This window comes from Megalobrama amblycephala, linkage group LG15 (assembly GCF_018812025.1).
Source record: "Megalobrama amblycephala isolate DHTTF-2021 linkage group LG15, ASM1881202v1, whole genome shotgun sequence".
NCBI lineage: Eukaryota > Metazoa > Chordata > Actinopteri > Cypriniformes > Xenocyprididae > Megalobrama > Megalobrama amblycephala.
In genome coordinates, this window is record NC_063058.1 from 33,724,689 (window position 1) to 33,743,955 (window position 19,267).

General features: G+C 36.0%; 2 protein-coding genes across 2 annotated transcripts; both read left to right on the forward strand.

Annotated features, from left to right (window-relative positions):
- The first annotated feature begins 1,752 nt into the window (after positions 1-1,752).
- On the forward strand, positions 1,753-9,328 carry yars2 (tyrosyl-tRNA synthetase 2, mitochondrial). Its single transcript, XM_048159229.1, has 5 exons — positions 1,753-2,535; positions 6,077-6,244; positions 7,532-7,687; positions 7,957-8,127; positions 8,931-9,328. The coding sequence occupies exons 1-5, from the start codon at positions 1,769-1,771 to the stop codon at positions 9,088-9,090; spliced, it is 1,422 nt and encodes a 473-aa protein (XP_048015186.1). The 5' UTR covers positions 1,753-1,768; the 3' UTR covers positions 9,091-9,328.
- Positions 9,329-14,045: 4,717 nt separating this feature from the next.
- On the forward strand, positions 14,046-18,626 carry cdkn1bb (cyclin-dependent kinase inhibitor 1Bb). Its single transcript, XM_048158799.1, has 3 exons — positions 14,046-14,865; positions 15,225-15,341; positions 17,367-18,626. The coding sequence occupies exons 1-2, from the start codon at positions 14,433-14,435 to the stop codon at positions 15,329-15,331; spliced, it is 540 nt and encodes a 179-aa protein (XP_048014756.1). The 5' UTR covers positions 14,046-14,432; the 3' UTR covers positions 15,332-15,341; positions 17,367-18,626.
- Positions 18,627-19,267: the final 641 nt, after the last annotated feature.

The following is a 19,267-nucleotide window of genomic DNA, read 5'->3' on the forward strand; positions in this document are numbered from 1 at the left end:
ACTTGAATTAATTTATTGTGGTAATTCTATAGTTGCTGTGATAATATAACAACTATAGTAATATAGACAAATTGTACTAAGTTTTCTACAACTATAGGGTATATTATACAACAGTATACACTACAGTTTACTGTAGTAAAAACTAAAGTATACTACAGTATTTATTACAGTTTATCAGCTCACTATAGTTAATACTACAGTATGCTGTTGCATTCATTAACAGTGTTGTAAATACTATAATATATACAGTATTCTACAATTTACTGTAGTATGGTTCAAAAACACTATAGTATTTTTTCAGGAACAAGTACAAATTCTTTCTTCATCGATCCTACTATTTAGGATCTATTTTGATTAATTTAAAATCTAAAATATTTGTTTACTAAAATGTTTTATGATTTTAACTAGTTTATTAAGTTTTTGTGTAATCTTTATTAAAGTACTCAGCACAGAAAAGAGTAGTTCAACAATACGTCAGTGTGGACCAATCACAGTCGTTTGTTATTACATTATAAAAAAAAATAATTTAAAAGAAACTGCAATCTCGATTTTTTTTTTTTCTTTTAATGTCAACCCGTAGAACTAGCATATGTAAACGATTGCACTTCTTTAGTTTATAACCTTCACCATAAAGATGAAAAAGCCATGAGAATTAAAGGGATAGTTCACCCAAAAATGAAAATTCCATTTACTCACCCTCAAGTTGTTCCAAATCTGTATAAAAAAGGAAGATATTTTGAAGAAAGCCACTTTGGGGCACCATTGACTTCCATAGTAGGAAAAAAACTACTATAGAAGTCAATGGTGCCCCAAAACTGTTCAGTTCAACACATTCTTCAAAATATCTTCCTTTGTGTTCAACAAAACAAAGAAATTTATACAGATTTGGAACAATTTGAGGGTGAGTAAATGATAGAATTTTCATTTTTGGGTGAACTATCCCTTTAAGTGCGGTTTAATGGAGGATTCTGATTTTTGGGCCACCGCACGCCCTCTAGTGGGTAACAGTAATTAAATGGATAGTTCACCCAAAAGTGAAAACGCTGTCATCATTTACTCACCCTCAAGTTGTTCCAAATCTGTATAAAAAAGGAAGATATTTTGAAAAAAGTTTGTAACCAGGCCACTTTGGGGCACCATTGACTTTCATAGTAGGAAAACAACTACTATAGAAGTCAATGGTGCCCCAAAACTGTTCAGTTCAGCACATTCTTCAAAATGTCTTCCTTTGTGCTCAACAAAACAAAGAAATTTATACAGATTTGGAACAATTTGAGGGTTAGTAAATGATGATAGAATTTTCATTTTTGGGTGAACTATCCCTTTAAGTGCGGGAGGATTCGGATTTTTGGGCCACCGCACGCCCTCTAGTGGGATAACAGTAATTAAAGGGATCACAAAAGTGAAAACGCTGTCATCATTTACTCACCTTCAAGTTGTTCCAAATCTGTATGAATTTATTTCTTTTCTTTTAAAAAAAAAATATCAGCAACCAAACAGTTGCTGATTTCCATAGTATTTTTTTTTCATACAATGAAAGTCAATGGGGACCAACAACTGCCAACCAACATTTTTCAAAATATCTTCTTTTGTGTTCAGCAGAACAAAGAAACTCATACAGGTTTATAACAACTTGAGGATAAATAAAAGATGACAGAATTTTCATTTTTTGGGTGAACTGCCCCTTTAAACGCCACTCTACTCACTTTTTTTTCCTACACTCCCAAATCTGTCCAATAGGAGGCGAGAGTGTCCATGACGTACAAACATGGCTGCGTCCATTGCGCGGTCATGCCGAAGCGTGTGCAGAGTTAAATCACATGTCATATTAACAAAAACATCTTCATTCCACTGTTCTCCATCTAAACGAAGCGGGATCCTCTTATCCCTGCATAACCGAGGCCTCCTGAAGGAGTCGTTCCCTGAGCGCGCAGCTCAAGCTGAGCTCCCGGATCTGCTCCGGTCCGGTCCGCAGACCGTCTACTGCGGCTTCGACCCGACCGCGGACAGCCTTCACGCCGGAAACCTGCTCGCCATCATCGGCCTGCTGCACTTCAGAGCCGCGGGTCATGGCGTCATCGCGCTGCTCGGCGGAGCCACGGCGCAGATCGGGGATCCGAGCGGGAGGTCGGCCGAGAGAGAGCGCCTCTCCCCGGCTACGGTGGAGCAGAACGCCCGCGGGATTCTGGAGAGCCTCCACCGGATCTTCACCCACCACGAGCTGCACTTCTGCCCGGACCCGAGCAGGCTGGGCCGGCTGACGGTGCTCAATAACCGCAGCTGGTACAAGGACTGGCATGTGCTGGAGTTCTTCTCGGAGGTCGGAAGATGTTTTCGGATGGGCACGATGCTCAGCAGACACAGCGTCCAGTCTCGGCTGAAGAGCGCGGAGGGCATGAGCTTCACCGAGTTCTCCTACCAGCTCTTCCAGGCCTTTGACTTCTACCGTCTGCATCAGCTGCACGGCTGCAGGATCCAGCTGGGCGGAACCGATCAGCTGGGAAACATCATGAGCGGACACGAGCTCATCCACAGGTGTGACATCACAAATACCAGTGTAAACAGACACAACCTCAGTACTATGGTATATATATATATATATATATATATATATATATATATATATATACAGTTGTGCTCAAAAGTTTACATACTCCTTGCAGAATCTGCAAAATGTTAATTATTTTAACAAAATAAGAGGGATCATGCAAAATGCATGTTATTTTTTGTTTAGTACTATCCTGAATAAACTGTTTTGCATAAAAGATGTTTACATATAGTCAAAAAATAGCTGAATTTATAAAAATGACCCGTTCAAAAATGTACATACCCTTGATTCTTAAAGGGTTAGTTCGCCCAAAAATGAAAATTCTGTCATTAATTACTCACGCTCATGTCGTTCCACACCCGTAAGACCTTCATTCATCTTCAGAACAAAAATTAAGATATTTTTGATGAAATCCGAGTGAGGCCTCCATAGCCAGCAATGACATTTCCTCTCTCAAGATCCATTAATGTACTAAAAACATATTTAAATCAGTTCATGTGAGTACAGTGGTTCAATATTAATATTATAAAGCAACGAGAATATTTTTGGTGCGCCAAAATAACGACTTATATAGTGATGGCCGATTTCAAAACACTGCTTCAGGAAGCTTCGGAGCGTTATGAATCTTTTGTGTCGAATCATGATTCAGATCGCGTGTCAAATTGATGAAATCACGTGACTTTGGCGCTCCGAACAGCTGATTCGATACACTGATTCATAACGCTCCGAATCTTCATGAAGCAGTGTTTTGAAATCGGCCATCACTATATAAGTCGTTATTTTGTTTTTTTTGGTGCACCAAAAATATTCTCGTTGCTTTATAATATTAATATTGAACCACTGTACTCGCATTAACTGATTTAAATATGTTTTTAGTACATTAATGGATCTTGAAAGAGGAAATGTCATTGCTGGCTATGGAGGCCTTAAGGAGCCATCGGATTTCATCAAAAATATCTTAATTTGTGTTCCAAAGATGAATGAAGGTCTTACGGGTGTGGAACGACATGAGCGTGAGTAATTAATGACAGAATTTTCATTTTTGGGTGAACTAACCCATTAAGAATCAAGGGTATGTACATTTTTGAACGGGTCATTTTTATAAATTCAGCTATTTTTTGACTATATGTAAACATCTCTTATGCAAAATAGTTTATTCATGACAGTACTAAATAAAAAATAACATGCAATTTTTATGATCCTTCTTATTTTGTTAAAATGATTAACATTTGGTATGTAAATTTTTGAGCACAACTGTATATCAGTTGAGTAAGTTACTCTAAAAAAGTAATTAATAGCTACTAATTTTATCTTTAACAGTGTAATTAGATTACTGTACTGATCATCACGGTATTGGATTACTTTTTACTCGTTACTTTCTAAATTCCATATCAACATCAAGTTGAACACAAGGATGGTAAATTATTATTAGGGCTGGGTATTGACACAATTTTCACGATTCGATTCAATTACTATTCACATGCTTTCGATTCGATTACGAATTCGATTCGATATCGATTATTTTGGATGTAGTATTTCAGATACAGTACATGGCAAATTTTCATGCTGGCAACTAATGCTGTAAACTACACATGAGAGTCAGCTGGTACTACTATAATAATATTGAAGGTTAAATTAACTTATTTATATACAAACACTTAAATTACACTCAATGGTGTTTTTATTATAAATAAAGTTTAGAATTATATAGTCATATTTCTACTTCAATTTGTTTTTTTTTTAAATATAAACATTTAAATCGCGGCTGTCATAACTGATTTATTCAAACATGCATTAAATATTGAAGAACATTAAAAATTATAATGAATATGTAACGGTGCATAGCTATATTTATCTTTCTAGAGCACTTTTCTAGCTGACTAATGAGTTTATGGTCACTGAATGTGTTTTTCTGAGGTAAATGTGACATCACGTGACATTGAAGCTGTTTTATTGACGTCTTTCCGAGGTTGAAACACTGATTGAGCGATTACACGAGACATGATACGGATTTCAGTAAGTTGTACTGTATATTTTAACATACCTTCAGATGTTCATGCATGTTTATTTCGCTGTAACTGGTATTAAAGCAGAGGAGAGGATGATCACATGCTTCTCTTTAACTGAGGCGCTAAAGCGATCTGTCACGCCACATTAAACGGTATTTATTTTTTGAATCTCATAATAAGATGGACGTCATTTGAAATCTGAGACTATATTCTGCTCATTCATCAACTGAAAACAGACTAAACTAATCGATTCTTGGGATTTAAGAATCGATATCGGTTCGTAAAAATGAGAATCGATTAAAATCGAGAAATCAATATTTTTACCCAGCCCTATAAATTATGTTAAATCCACTATTGATTTATATAGTCTATACAGTATTTAATGCAGTTACGCAAGAAGTAACTAAATAAAATTACTGAAAAAATTAAGAGTAATCCATTACATTACTTTTTCAAGGGAAAAGTAATTGGATTACTTAGTAATTAATTGCACCCAACACTGATATCACAGTACCATTCTCAATACTATGGTATTAACATAGTATCATATCCAAAATATATATTTTTTGAATAAATTGATACTTTTATTCAGCAAAAACGCATTAAAATGATCAAAAGTGACAGTAAATCTGTTTATAATGTTACAAAAGATTTCTATTTTATCAAAGAATCCTGTGTATTACAAAAATGTTTTACAGTTTCCATAAAAATATTAAGCCGCACAACTGTTTTCAACATTTATAATAATAATAATGTTTCTTAAGAAGCAAATCATCATATTAGAATGATTTCTGAAGGATCATGTGACACTGAAGACTGGAGTAATGATGCTGAAAATTCAGCTTTGATCACAGGAATAAATTACACTTTACAATATAATCACATAGAAAACAGTTATTTTAAATTGTAATAATATTTCAGAATAAATAAATGCAGCTTTGGTGAGCAGAAGAGACTTTCAAAAACATCAAATCTTACCAACCTCAAACTTTTAAGTGGTACTGTATGTACAGTAGTACATGTAGTGCCGTATTTTCAGACACGTACCGTGGTAAATACCTTGGACTATAAAATAGGACTATGTGCATATTAACAGTATAAAACATTGTATAATTTACTATGGTAAAAATGTGTCTCATTTTGTCTGTGTGAGATTCTCCAGCTTTGTTGTTGTTGAGCAACTGAAGCATGAGCTGTTAAAGCTCCGCCCTCTTCTGGAAAGGGGGCGGGAGCAGCTCATTTGCATTTAAAGGGACACACACAAAAACGGCGTGTTTTTGCTCACACCCAAATAGAGGCAAATTTGACAAGCTATAATAAATGATCTGTGGGGTATTTTGAGCTGAAACTTCACAGACACAGACACTTATATTACATCTTGTGAAAGGGGCATAATAGATCCCTTTTAAGACTTCACTAAAGATGTGTGGCATAAAATAAAACGTGGTTGTTCTTATTTATGCAAACGTCATAATATTGCACAGCCTCTGATGTGTAATCTTCTCTTCTTCTTGTGCAGAAAGACAGGAGAGGAAGTGTTCGGCCTGACGGTTCCTCTCGTCACTACCTCGATGGGCGATAAACTGGGGAAGACGGCCGGCAACGCTGTCTGGTTGAACCCAGATAAAACATCCCCCTTTGAGTTCTATCAGTACTTCCTCCGCCTGCCAGATACCAGCGTGGAAGGGTGAGTTGGCAAACACAGAGCGTGACCTCAGTTAATACTGCCTGCTGGATCATGTTTTCATCATCTACTCAACCTCATGATGTTGAACCCAAAAAGAGAATACAAACTGAAATGAAGTCATTATGATTCTCTGTGATAAACTACTCTTTAAAAGTAAGATTTTTTTAGTGCTTTCTGCTCACCAAGGCTGCATTTATTTGATTCAAATACAGTAAAAATTGTGAAATATTATTACAATTGAAAATAGCTGTTTTTCTATTTGAATATATAGTAAAATGTAATTTATTCGTGTGATCAAAGCTGAATTTTCAGCATCATTATTCCAGTCTTCAGTGTCACATGATCCTTCAGAAATCATTCTAATATGCTGATTTGCTGCTTAAGAAAAAATTCTGATGACCTGCTTCACATTTTTGTGGAAAACATGATACATTTTATTTTTCAGGATTCTATAAAGAATAGAAAGTTCAAAAGAACAGCATTTGTTTGAAACTGAAATCTTTTGTAACATTATAAATGTCTTTATGGATGATTCAATGACTCATTTGATCAAAAGTGACAGCACTTTTGATCAAATGAGTCATTGAATCATTAATTCAAGTGATTTGTTAAAAAAAATGCTGATTCATCCATTAATGAAATAAGTGAAGTATTTATGAGTGAGTCACTGAATGATTCATTCAAGAGATTTGTTCAAAAATGCTGATTCATCCATTAATGAAACAAGTGAAGTATTTATGAGTGAGTCACTGAATCATTCATTCAAGTGATTTGTTCAAAAACGCTGATTCATCCATTAATGAAATAAGTGAAGTATTTATGAGTGAGTCATTGAATCATTCATTCAAGTGATTTGTTCAAAAACGCTGATTCATCCATTAATGAAACAAGTGAAGTATTTATGAGTGAGTCATTGAATCATTCATTCAAGAGATTTGTTCAAAAACGCTGATTCATCCATTAATGAAATAAGTGAAGTATTTATGAGTGAGTCACTGAATCATTCATTCAAGAGATTCATTCAAAATCGCTGATTCATCCAGTAATGACACAAGTAATAGGCTTGTTCGAGATGCATCAGCGCTGCGCAGACCGATCAGTGTATGACAATGAAGTACCGCGAACATTATAAATGTTTTTACTGTCACTTTTGTGAAATTTAACGCATCCTTGATTAATAAAAAGTATTAATTGTTTAGAATATAAAAAATCTTACTGACCCCAAACTTGGTGTATATTAAAAACAATGCCTATTTTAGCTTGACAGAAACACTTGTTATCCTCCAGGTACCTGAAGCTCTTCACGTTCCTGCCGCTAGCGGAGGTGGAGAAGGTGATGGAGCAGCAGAGGCGGGACCCGGGCAAGAGAATCGCCCACAAACGCCTGGCCGCTGAAGTCACCAAGCTAGTCCATGGGAAAGAGGGGTTAGAAAGCGCCAAAAGGCAAGAGCGGACACTCACTCCTGATTTATATCTGTAAAATCAATACTGAATCAAAATCAAAACCCTGTTTACATTATTCAAGGACATTCCTGCTCCAGTTTAGCACGATTCTTTAATATGACTCATCAAAATATTTAAATGAACTCGCTTTTGCTTCAGATGCAACTTTTCTTTTTTAGCTTCTTTTAATGATCCGATCAATTCCTTTTAGTCTCATTGTGTGTTCTTTAAATGCTTTATTAATGTTACTAATATATATGTACACACAGGTGCACCAATGCTCTGTACCACAGTAATATCCAGGCCCTGGAGCAGATGAGTGACACTGAACTCCAGGAGCTTTTCCGAGAGGCTCCGTTCCATGAGCTGTTCTTGGATCCGGGGACGACGGTGCTGGACGCCTGCAGACGGGCACAAGCCATTCCTGAGGGACCGCGTGGGTGAGTGACGCCATTCTGATGTCACCGCCGGAATCTTAACAATAATGTTTTGGAATGTTCAGTTTAAAAGTAACACGTACTCTTGACACATTTTATTACATTGTTACTTTTTAGTCAGAGTGTGTTACTTTTTATCACTATCAGGTGGCTTGGCTACATTTTCTGTTTAAAGCTAGTTTGCAGTGTAGTCACGATTAATAGCACGGCTCAGTCCGGGTCTTAAACAATTAAAGGGCCCCTATATGCTCATTTACAGGTTCATAATTTTGTTCAAGGGGTCTACTAGAACAGGTTTACATGATTACTTGAATGAAACTCTACACCCTTGCCTCATTTAATATACGCAGAGCAATGAATATGCAAATTAGCTCCGCCTCCACTCGCTTACGACAGCTCAGAGATCCACTCGGTCAACTTACTGAGGTAAATGCTGCGCTCTTTACAACGTCGGTTTGGTTACTAGGTAGTTTGTGATGTCACAAACACCAGCGATTTCAGACCGCGGGTTTGAGACTGTCTTTCTTTCACTGCAGTTTTAAGGAGAAAATACTCAGCAATGGTGTTGACTGATGAATTTGCACATGGTTCGTCTTAAAGCATGTTAAAAACTCCACATAGACACATAAACAACATTAAAAAACTTTTCACCACAGGGGGGCTTTAAGAAAAAAAATTAAGGAATGTTTTTTGATCCGTATTTAAAGACCCAAAGCAGAAAAATACCTATATATGTTTTAAAATTGCACTGATGTCTTTTTGCTTCATATAATTCACGTTTATCCTCATTGTTCCCTCTTGACTAGGTATCAGATGATCCAGGATGGTGGAGTTTGGATCAACCACCAGAGGGCAGCAAACCCTGAGCAAGTTCTGGTTCTGGGTCAGCACATCCTCTCTAACGGACTCAGCCTGATCCGAGTGGGCAAGAGAAACTTTTACATCCTAAAGTGGCTTAGTATGTGAATTACCAACTGGGATATACACGTTTTGCCTTCAGAATGAACTGTGTGCAACTGTGGAAACTGTAACAGAAACTATCCTGCAACCCCGAAGCTCCCCAGCAGTGGTCAGTAGAGGTCTGTTTTGGCTCAGGACAGTAACCTGTGCTCTGTCTGCTTGAACTTATCAAAGACTTTGAAATTATATGTTGAATTGTGCTGTTGAGAATGTGTGTGGAATATATCAAAGACATGAGAACAGATTTTGCCTTGTTTGTGCCTGTTTTATTTGGACAAATTACACGTTTAGATGTGTGAATACGCTCTTGATTTTAAATCACACTGGAAAACTGGGTTCTGTTCAACTCTTTAATTAAGTATGTGATATTTTAACATCTTTTTCCAGTTCGGCATCTGAGGTGAAACTAACATTTTGCAATATGATGTTACAAATGAATTAAATTAAAAATGATTAGGTATATATAGTTCAGGTTTATTTATAAAGCACATTTAAAAACAACAAATGTTATGTACCAAAATTACAAAATACAAAATTAAACAGAATTAAAGGGTTAGTTCACCCAAAAATGAAAATTCTTTCATTAATTACTCACACTCATGTCGTTCCACACCCGTAAGACCTTTGTTAATCTTTGGAACGCAAATTAAGATATTTTTGATGAAATCCGATGGCTCGGTGAGGCCTGCATAGGGAGCAATGACATTTCCTCTCTTAAGATCCATTAATGTACTAAAAACATATTTAAATCAGTTCATGTGAGTACAGTGGTTCAATATTAATATTATAAAGCCACGAGAATATTTTTGGTGCGCCAAAAAAACAAAATAATGACTTATTTAGTGATGGCCGATTTCAAAACACTGCTTCAGGAAGATTTGGAGCACAGATGAATCAGCGTATCGAATCAGCAGTTCGGAGCGCCAAAGTCACGTGATTTCAGCAGTTTGACATTTGATCCGAATCATGATTCGATACACTGATTCATAACACTCCCATTTGATCCCAATAGGTTGTGAAATCAAGCATTTCTCGTTCTGTTTTTTTTTTTTTTTTTTAGTTAGCTTATTAACTAGCATAGCGTACATCTAACCGATTAGCCTGCTAGCTTAGCTTATATTATAGTATGTCTTTTGCTTCCAATATACAGTTCCCAATTACATGTTTCGAATTAATGATGTTTGTGTGCATGACAATTAATGTATTTATTAATTTATTAAAAATGTATAATAGTAATATTATATACTATACTACATTGCTATTATTGTGTAATATTAATATTAAATTACTTTTACAGAACAGTATGTTGCAACAATCCTTGGGGGGACTCAATTTCTCATGTCTCATCAGTTGTCTACGGAGCCCCGGACATGACATGCAGGAAAAAAACAGTAGGCTAAATTGTGCGCACGATTTCCTATTTCGTTCCCTCGATTTATAAATCATGCGCAGAAATTATTAAATCGAGGGAACAAATTAGTAAATTGTGCGCACAAATTAGTAAATCAAGGGAACAAAATAGTAAATCGTGCGTACAAATTAGTAAATTAAGGGAATGAAATAGTAAATCGTGCGCACAAATTAGTAAATTAAGGGAATGAAATAGTAAATCATGCGCACAAATTAGTAAATTAAGGGAACGAAATAGTAAATCGTGCACACAAATTAGTAAATTAAGGGAACGAAATAGTAAATCATGCGCACATTTTAGTAAATCGAGGGAACAAATTAGTAAATCGTGCGCACAAATTAGTAAATTAAGGGAACGAAATTGTAAATCATGCGCACATTTTAGTAAATCGAGGGAACAAATTAGTAAATCGTGCGCACAAATTAGTAAATCGAGGAAACGAAATAGTAAATCATGCGCACATTTTAGTAAATCGAGGGAACAAATTAGTAAATCGTGCGCACAAATTAGTAAATTAAGGGAACGAAATTGTAAATCATGCGCACATTTTAGTAAATCGAGGGAACAAATTAGTAAATCGTGCACAGAAATTAGTAAATCGAGGAAACGAAATAGTAAATCATGCGCACATTTTAGTAAATCGAGGGAACAAATTAGTAAATCGTGCACACAAATTAGTAAATTAAGGGAACGAAATAGTAAATCATGCGCACATTTTAGTAAATCGAGGGAACAAATTAGTAAATCGTGCGCACAAATTAGTAAATTAAGGGAACGAAATTGTAAATCATGTGCACATTTTAGTAAATCGAGGGAACAAATTAGTAAATTGTGCACAGAAATTAGTAAATCGAGGGAACGAATTAGTAAATCGTGCGCACAAATTAGTAAATCGAGGGAACAAAATAGTAAATCGTGCGCACAAATTAGTAAATCGAGGGAACAAAATAGTAAATCGTGCGCACAAATTAGTAAATCGAGGGAACAAAATAGTAAATCGTGCGCACAAATTAGTAAATCAAGGGAACAAAATAGTAAATTGTGCGCACAAATTAGTAAATCAAGGGAACAAAATAGTAAATTGTGCACACAAATTAGTAAATCAAGGGAACGAAATAGTAAATTGTGCGCACAAATTAGTAAATCAAGGGAACGAAATAGTAAATTGTGCGCACAAATTAGTAAATCAAGGGAACGAAATAGTAAATCGTGCACACAAATTAGTAAATCGAGGGAACAAAATAGTAAATTGTGCACACAAATTAGTAAATCAAGGGAACGAAATAGTAAATCGTGCGCACAAATTAGTAAATCAAGGGAACGAAATAGTAAATCGTGCACACAAATTAGTAAATCGAGGGAACAAAATAGTAAATCGTGCGCACAAATTAGTAAATCGAGGGAACAAAATAGTAAATCGTGCGCACAAATTAGTAAATCAAGGGAACGAAATAGTAAATCGTGCACACAAATTAGTAAATCGAGGGAACAAAATAGTAAATCGTGCGCACAAATTAGTAAATCAAGGGAACAAAATAGTAAATTGTGCGCACAAATTAGTAAATCAAGGGAACAAAATAGTAAATTGTGCGCACAAATTAGTAAATCAAGGGAACGAAATAGTAAATTGTGCGCACAAATTAGTAAATCAAGGGAACGAAATAGTAAATCGTGCACACAAATTAGTAAATCGAGGGAACAAATTAGTAAATCAAGGGAACGAAATAGTAAATCGTGCACACAAATTAGTAAATCGAGGGAACAAATTAGTAAATTGTGCACAGAAATTAGTAAATCGAGGGAACGAATTAGTAAATCGTGCGCACAAATTAGTAAATCGAGGGAACAAAATAGTAAATCGTGCGCACAAATTAGTAAATCGAGGGAACAAAATAGTAAATCGTGCGCACAAATTAGTAAATCGAGGGAACAAAATAGTAAATCGTGCGCACAAATTAGTAAATCAAGGGAACAAAATAGTAAATCGTGCGCACAAATTAGTAAATCAAGGGAACAAAATAGTAAATTGTGCGCACAAATTAGTAAATCAAGGGAACGAAATAGTAAATCATGCGCACATTTTAGTAAATCAAGGGAACGAAATTGTAAATCGTGCGCACGAATTAGTAAATTGTGGGAACGGAATAGTAAATCATGCGCACAATTTTATTTATTTTTTCTTGCATGTCATGTGTGGGGCTCTGTAGTTGTCAGATTAGAAAGCATTACAAAAAACGGTGCCGCTAGTTTATGACACGCCTCATGTGACGCATACAGACTCAAGTGTGCGGCTGCGTCCAAAATCACATACTTTTTTTTGAGTAGGTGCTTATTTTGAATAATTAATTACTTTGCAACCACTAAAAAAAAAAGTATGTTCTATATAGTATGAATATAATCTGGACGTACTAGTATATTTGCCATGGTGTCATTATCATGTGACCTCCCAGCATCATTTGCATCGCTTCACCGCCATTCACAAATCCTCATGGGATAGTAAAGTGTCCATCATATGCATACTTATAATAGTAGGTCAGCCGAGTACTTTTTGACATCTCTTTTATAAGTACTGTGAATTCAGACATACTTCTTTTGTCTCATACTAGGTGTCGCCTACTATATAGTAGGGAAGTATGTGATTTAGGACGCAGCCTAAGTCTCAGTTCTTGTCAGGATGATTGCGAGGTCTAATCGGGGCAGTGCTGTTCCTGGAAATGTTTTGACAATTGCAGCTTCTCACTTCTAGGAACAAATTAAACTCATAGTGAATTTCTTGTTGTACTTCCACTTTTTTTTAGTGTCTCATTCATCTTCAGATACTAGAGACTCACACATTACAGGTAATGGAATCAAACATATCTTAATTTCTATGAATATTTTGTGTTTAGTCTCATTAGAAGTGTCGTAATAACTTTTAAATTTATTATGTCCATGTGTTTTTTGTACATTGATTCTTCTTATGGGATTTCAAGAGCATTATGGAGAAAACATCTATCAAGCATTAGGCCGTGACTCTACTGATAATCAAGCTAGTTTAGTCAAGGAACAAGACTTAAATTTTAGGCTATCTTCCCTTAATTACTGTTTATTTGACTTTTAGTAATTGTTTGATTCTTTTAAGCAGATAACATTTTCGTAAGTTTCCTAAAAAACAAGCTTTTAGTTTTAATTTTAAGCATTTGCACAAGATTCCATTGTTCTTTTTTTTTTTTTACTGTTACACATTCATAAGCCATTCGATTGTGATTCGCAAATGAATCGTTTGTTTTAAATCTTTTAAATGATTCATTCGAATCACTTATGAATCACTCGCCTGTAGGAAAACTCAATTTGGAAACAAGTAAACCAGCATAGCAAGCAAAAAATAAATAAATAATAATTTAGTCAATCTGGAACAGTAAATACAATTGAAAGTTATTCCAGCTGCACTATGAGTGGAACGAATCAGCGGATCATTTAGTGAGTCGGTTCGAAAACGAAGCATTCGAACGAAACGATTCGGAGGCTCGTCGACGGTGTTTGTTGATCTTCTTTCTCTCTGACTGTGAGTGGGGGATGTGCGTAAAGAGAAGGCGGATCTCCAAGGCACCAATCCACGGCGTTCCTCTGGTGCTTTAAAGAGCTCTTTGTGTCAATCACGCGTTTTTTTCGTTCTCTATCCCCCTTCATCGCCATATTGGGCGCAGAAAAGCCTCGCCTTGTTATTTCTCTTCCCCTCTTTTACTACGACGCGCAGTTGACAGGAGTGGCCATCGAGAACGCTGCTTTGTTTTGATGATCGTCGCCTGTCCGTGTTTTTACGACTTCTGCTCGGCGCTCATGCGGCGCACCCGGGGCGAGTTTTGCCTGCACGCCCGTCGTTTTGGATCGCGTTAACGCAGGAGGGAACGCTTTATAACAGCTGTTGGGTTTGCGTTTTTGACTCGAACGCCTTAACATGTCCAACGTTCGCTTGTCTAATGGCAGCCCGACGCTGGAGCGCATGGAGGCGCGACTGTCCGACCAGCCCAAGCCGTCGGCGTGTCGGAACCTGTTCGGCCCGGTGGATCATGAAGAGTTAAAGAAGGATTTCCAACGGCAACTGAAGGCGATGGAGGACGCGTCGGCGGACGCGTGGAACTTCGACTTCTCCACACACACGCCGCGCGCCGACGGCAGATTCCAGTGGGAAGCGCTGGATATTCGCTCGGTGCCCGGTTTCTACAGTAGATCGGAGCGGGGAAAGGGCTCCAATCTTCATTTGTGCTCCTCTGGGAATAATAACGACAATAATGTGGATGTTAATGGGAATCACGACTGTCGGGTAACGGAGCAGAGCGCGGAGACGCCCGAAACACCTCGCGAGCCGAGGAAAAGACCCTCCTGTCTTGGTATGCGCTTTCTGAATCATCTAATTAATCGATCTGAATTTCAGTAATATGTATAATCACGATAAAATATCTGTTTGGATAATGAAAAATATCCTATCTATCTATGCAATTGCATTTTAACTTATGTTTATGAAACGCAACGTTTGATAATGTAGATGTAAATGTTTGCATTTATTTTAAATGCGTAAGACAATTTAACAGCATCATGCAATTTGAAGAGTACAATCTAAACAGATGAAATAAGAGTTGCAATGCAGTTGCGTTTGGTGTGAAATGTTCTGAACGATTCAGGACTCGTACTTTTACAGTATTTTATTGTTTTTTGAACCAAATGACAAATGTGTGTTTTGACTCACTAGACTCGTCGTGTCAAAGCAAACGGTCTCACATCTGTGTGGATGAAGTGACCCGAACACCCAGAAAACCCAAAAAACCCAGAAAGCACCCCAGCCCGACACCCACATAAAGGCAATGAGGTAAGCACAACTTATCTTCTTTTTTTTTTTTCCTTTTTTTTTTTTTTTTTTTTTGCATCTTAACATTTAAGTAATTTACGCAGAAGAGCAGTTAGAAACTGTGTTTTCAGTTTACACATGAAAAAGAACAGAATACTACCCAGTTTACCATTATTTTACTATGTTATAAAGTTCATCTGATGTGCAAAATTAGCGTTTTATAAAAGCACAATGAGTCCATGAAAGGGTTAACATGGTGCGCGGTTATAGAACAGAATAGTAGGTAAAAATTACTCTGTTCACCATTATTTTACTATGTTATAATGTTAATGTGATTACATATGTGCAACATTAGTGTTTTATTAAAAGCTAAATGAGTCCATGAAAGGGTTAAAGTGGTACGAGAACAGAATAGTAAGTAAAAATTACTGTTCACCATTATTTTACTATTATAATGTTAATCTGATTACATATGTGCAACATTAGTGTTTTATTAAAAGCATAATGAGTCCATGAAAGGGTTAACATGGTGCAAGAACAGAATAGTAAGTAAAAATTACTGTTCACCATTATTTTACTATTATAATGTTAATCTGATTACATATGTGCAACATTAGTGTTTTATTAAAAGCATAATGAGTCCATGAAAGGGTTAACATGGTGCAAGAACAGAATAGTAAGTAAAAATTACTGTTCACCATTATTTTACTATTATAATGTTAATCTGATTGCATATGTGCAACATTAGTGTTTTATTAAAAGCTAAATGAGTCCATGAAAGGGTTAACGTGGTGCGAGAACAGAATAGTAAGTAAAAATTACTCTGTTCCCCATTATTTTACTATGTTATAATGATAATCTGATTATATATGTGCAACATTAGCGTTTTATTAAAAGCATAATGAATGAGTCCATGAAAGGGTTAACATGGTGCGTGGTTATAGAACAGAATAGTAGGTCAAAATGACCCAGTTCACCATTATTTTACTATATTATAATGTTAATCTGATCTAGATGTGCAACATTAGCGTTTTATTAAAACCACAATGAGTCCATGAAAGGGTTAACATTGTGCGCGGTTATAGAACAAAAAAAATTAGTCAAAATTACCCAGTTCACCATTATTTTACTGTATTATAATGTTAATCTGCGTTTTATTAAAACCACAATGAGTCCATGAAAGGGTTAACATTGTGCGCGGTTATAGAACAAAAAAAATTAGTCAGAATTACCCAGTTCACCATTATTTTACTGTATTATAATGTTAATCTGCGTTTTATTAAAACCACAAAGAGTCCATGAAAGGGTTAACACGATGCGTTTACTACGAGAGCTCGAGTTTCCTTCAGAGTGAAAAACATTTTACACGTCAGCAGTGTGTGTTCACTCACGAGGGCTATTTACACCTGAACGACGACGGGCCTCGTTTATTACACATACACACGCGCGCGCGCGCGCGCTTTTATCACCTTGTAGATATGATGAAAAGTGCAGGTTTCGTGTTTAAATCGAACACCTGGCCACAGTTTGAGTCCAGAAATCTGATGTAACCTCAGGATGTTGTTACCTCAGATGGTCATGTGAGGAAACATCCCGCCAAATCGATATGTCACTGGGCTGCTAGTCAGTGAGCAAATAACGGCCGGTCGCGGCACATTTGTAAAGTCATAACATTAGCAGTGAAGGGTGTTTTGCTTTGGTGGGACTCGAAACGCTTCATGATCTCATTTTCCAGTGTTATTTTTGTTTTGTTTTGTTTCCTCCCCAAGTTTCATTCAGTTTTTTGCGGGTTATTGCTAGTCTGGTTTGTGGTGTCGTTGACTCAAGGTGCCACCATTTTTATTGCCACGATTGTTAACATTTACAATATCGCACATAAAAGTGTTTATAGTACAGTGTAGAGAATAAATTAAGTGAATAATGACTTGAAAAAGACGATCATAATCATACTAAGGGAAATTAAAAATTGAAAATGCATTTAATCCTGCAAATTAAATCAAGAAATGTGTAATAAACATACTAATTCTCTTTCATTTTTCCTGACAGGGCTGAAGATGTCGACGTCGGTTTCATGACCTCAGTGCTTGGTGAACGAAAGGTTTTTTTGGGGGGTGGGAATGGAGCGATTGGGGGAAACAAAACATATCAACTCTAAGAGTGTTCAAGCACTGAAAACAGAAACACTAAAGTTCTGGCACTCAAGAAAAAAAGCAACTGCTTCTGAAAGCAGTGTATGTAGCAGTGTGCAATTAGGTTGAATTTCCTTTTTTGCTCATTATTTTTGTTTTTCTTACTACCTGTGTATATAAATATATATTTGTTCCTTTTCATATGTAGCACATAATTAGTATTATGTTGGAAAATATATTTTTTTTTCTTTGGAGGTGTGAGTTTGGTTTGACTTGAAGAGCCACCGTTGCCGTGTGTAGATTATTTCCGAAATGCTGTTCATTATTTGTTTATTTCACGTTTTGAAGGCAGTGTGCCTGTTTTTATATACAATTTTTCAGATGAGGTACACAAAATAGCAGTTCTTTTGAAGGGATCTGGTTGGATCCGAACATCTCAGCCTGTTTTTTTTATTATTTTATTTTTTTATTTTTTTCAAAGGTGATGTAAAAGTTCAAACTCTGAGGTCAAACCTTGTAGCATCAACCAGTATTACTATCAGGCACTTCCATGGAGGAGAAACATCTCTCACCCTCTTAAATTATTTCTTTTGTAAGATGTTTCTTGATCATCTGTAATTTGAGTGAAATTTTCTACTGATATCTTTTTTTTTTTTTTTTGATTTTGTTTGACTCGATCACCCTTGATTTTGCCTCGTTTTTTTTTTTTTTTACTGCAGAAGTGACCAACCGAATGCATCTAAAACACTCTATAAGTAGATATTCTGTGGTGAAACCTGATGCATAACTGTATTTATAGAGAAAGTAAATATTAATATTTGAACGATTTACACTGCCTGTGTATTTGTGTACATAACTTTGTAAAAACACTGAGAAAATTAAAACTAACTTATTTATATCAAGCTTTTTTTTTTTTCTTTGAAATTAAAATGGTTTTTGGTCAAGGTTTGAGTCATTATTTTTGTAAATGCTTATATTTTTTTTTTTTTGGTAGCTTCTTCCTTTCTGATTTTTTTTTTTTTTTTTTTTTTTTTTTTTTTTTTTTAATATTATTTTAACAAATTGTAAGAGGTTGCAAACTGAGCCTGATTAAAATATTTGATAAGTGCTTTTTTGTTATGTGTGGTTCTACAATGTGCTGCAATCAATTAAAAGAGAATTAAATTATTTCAACCCACATCTGTCTTATTTCAACATTATATGATATATTGTCAATTCATACCCTCAAATATGCAACCTGTGGAAGACGTTAAAATGAGCCTTGCGATGAATGCACATTATAGCAGGGAAACGCAGTTTTTTTTTTGAGCTGTAAAAAATGCACTAAATGTTGATTGCTTTCCTTTAAAAGTAAAACAAAATAGTATTTTTAGCCATTCCAGTGACCAAAACAAGCCCTTAGTTGTGCATGAAGCTGGTAAAATAAATGATTTCACATCCTTGCACTACGTGACCTTTCTTGACCAGGTTTGGCAAGCAGCCGCTCGTGTCATTTACCCGTCTGAATGAAGCGCACATGCCAACGGTTAGTCACAGTGCTGACTCAAACACAAACTGACAGTGGGAGTGGTGGGCGGCACAGGTGCTCCTCACAGCTAGTTTGTTTTGTACTTCATTTACTCTCTAACCTCCCGTTTTCAAAATCGTCTAATCACAAGTATGCTTTTTGCTTGCTGTTCCCACACAAAACACAGAAATGCACTTCATTGGAGTTAACATCAAATGTGTATACAAATGTCAAATTTTATTTGCATGATAGAAACATTGTAAAAAGTCTGGATTGTCGTTGGTACGCCACCCTTCACTCAACTCTCATCA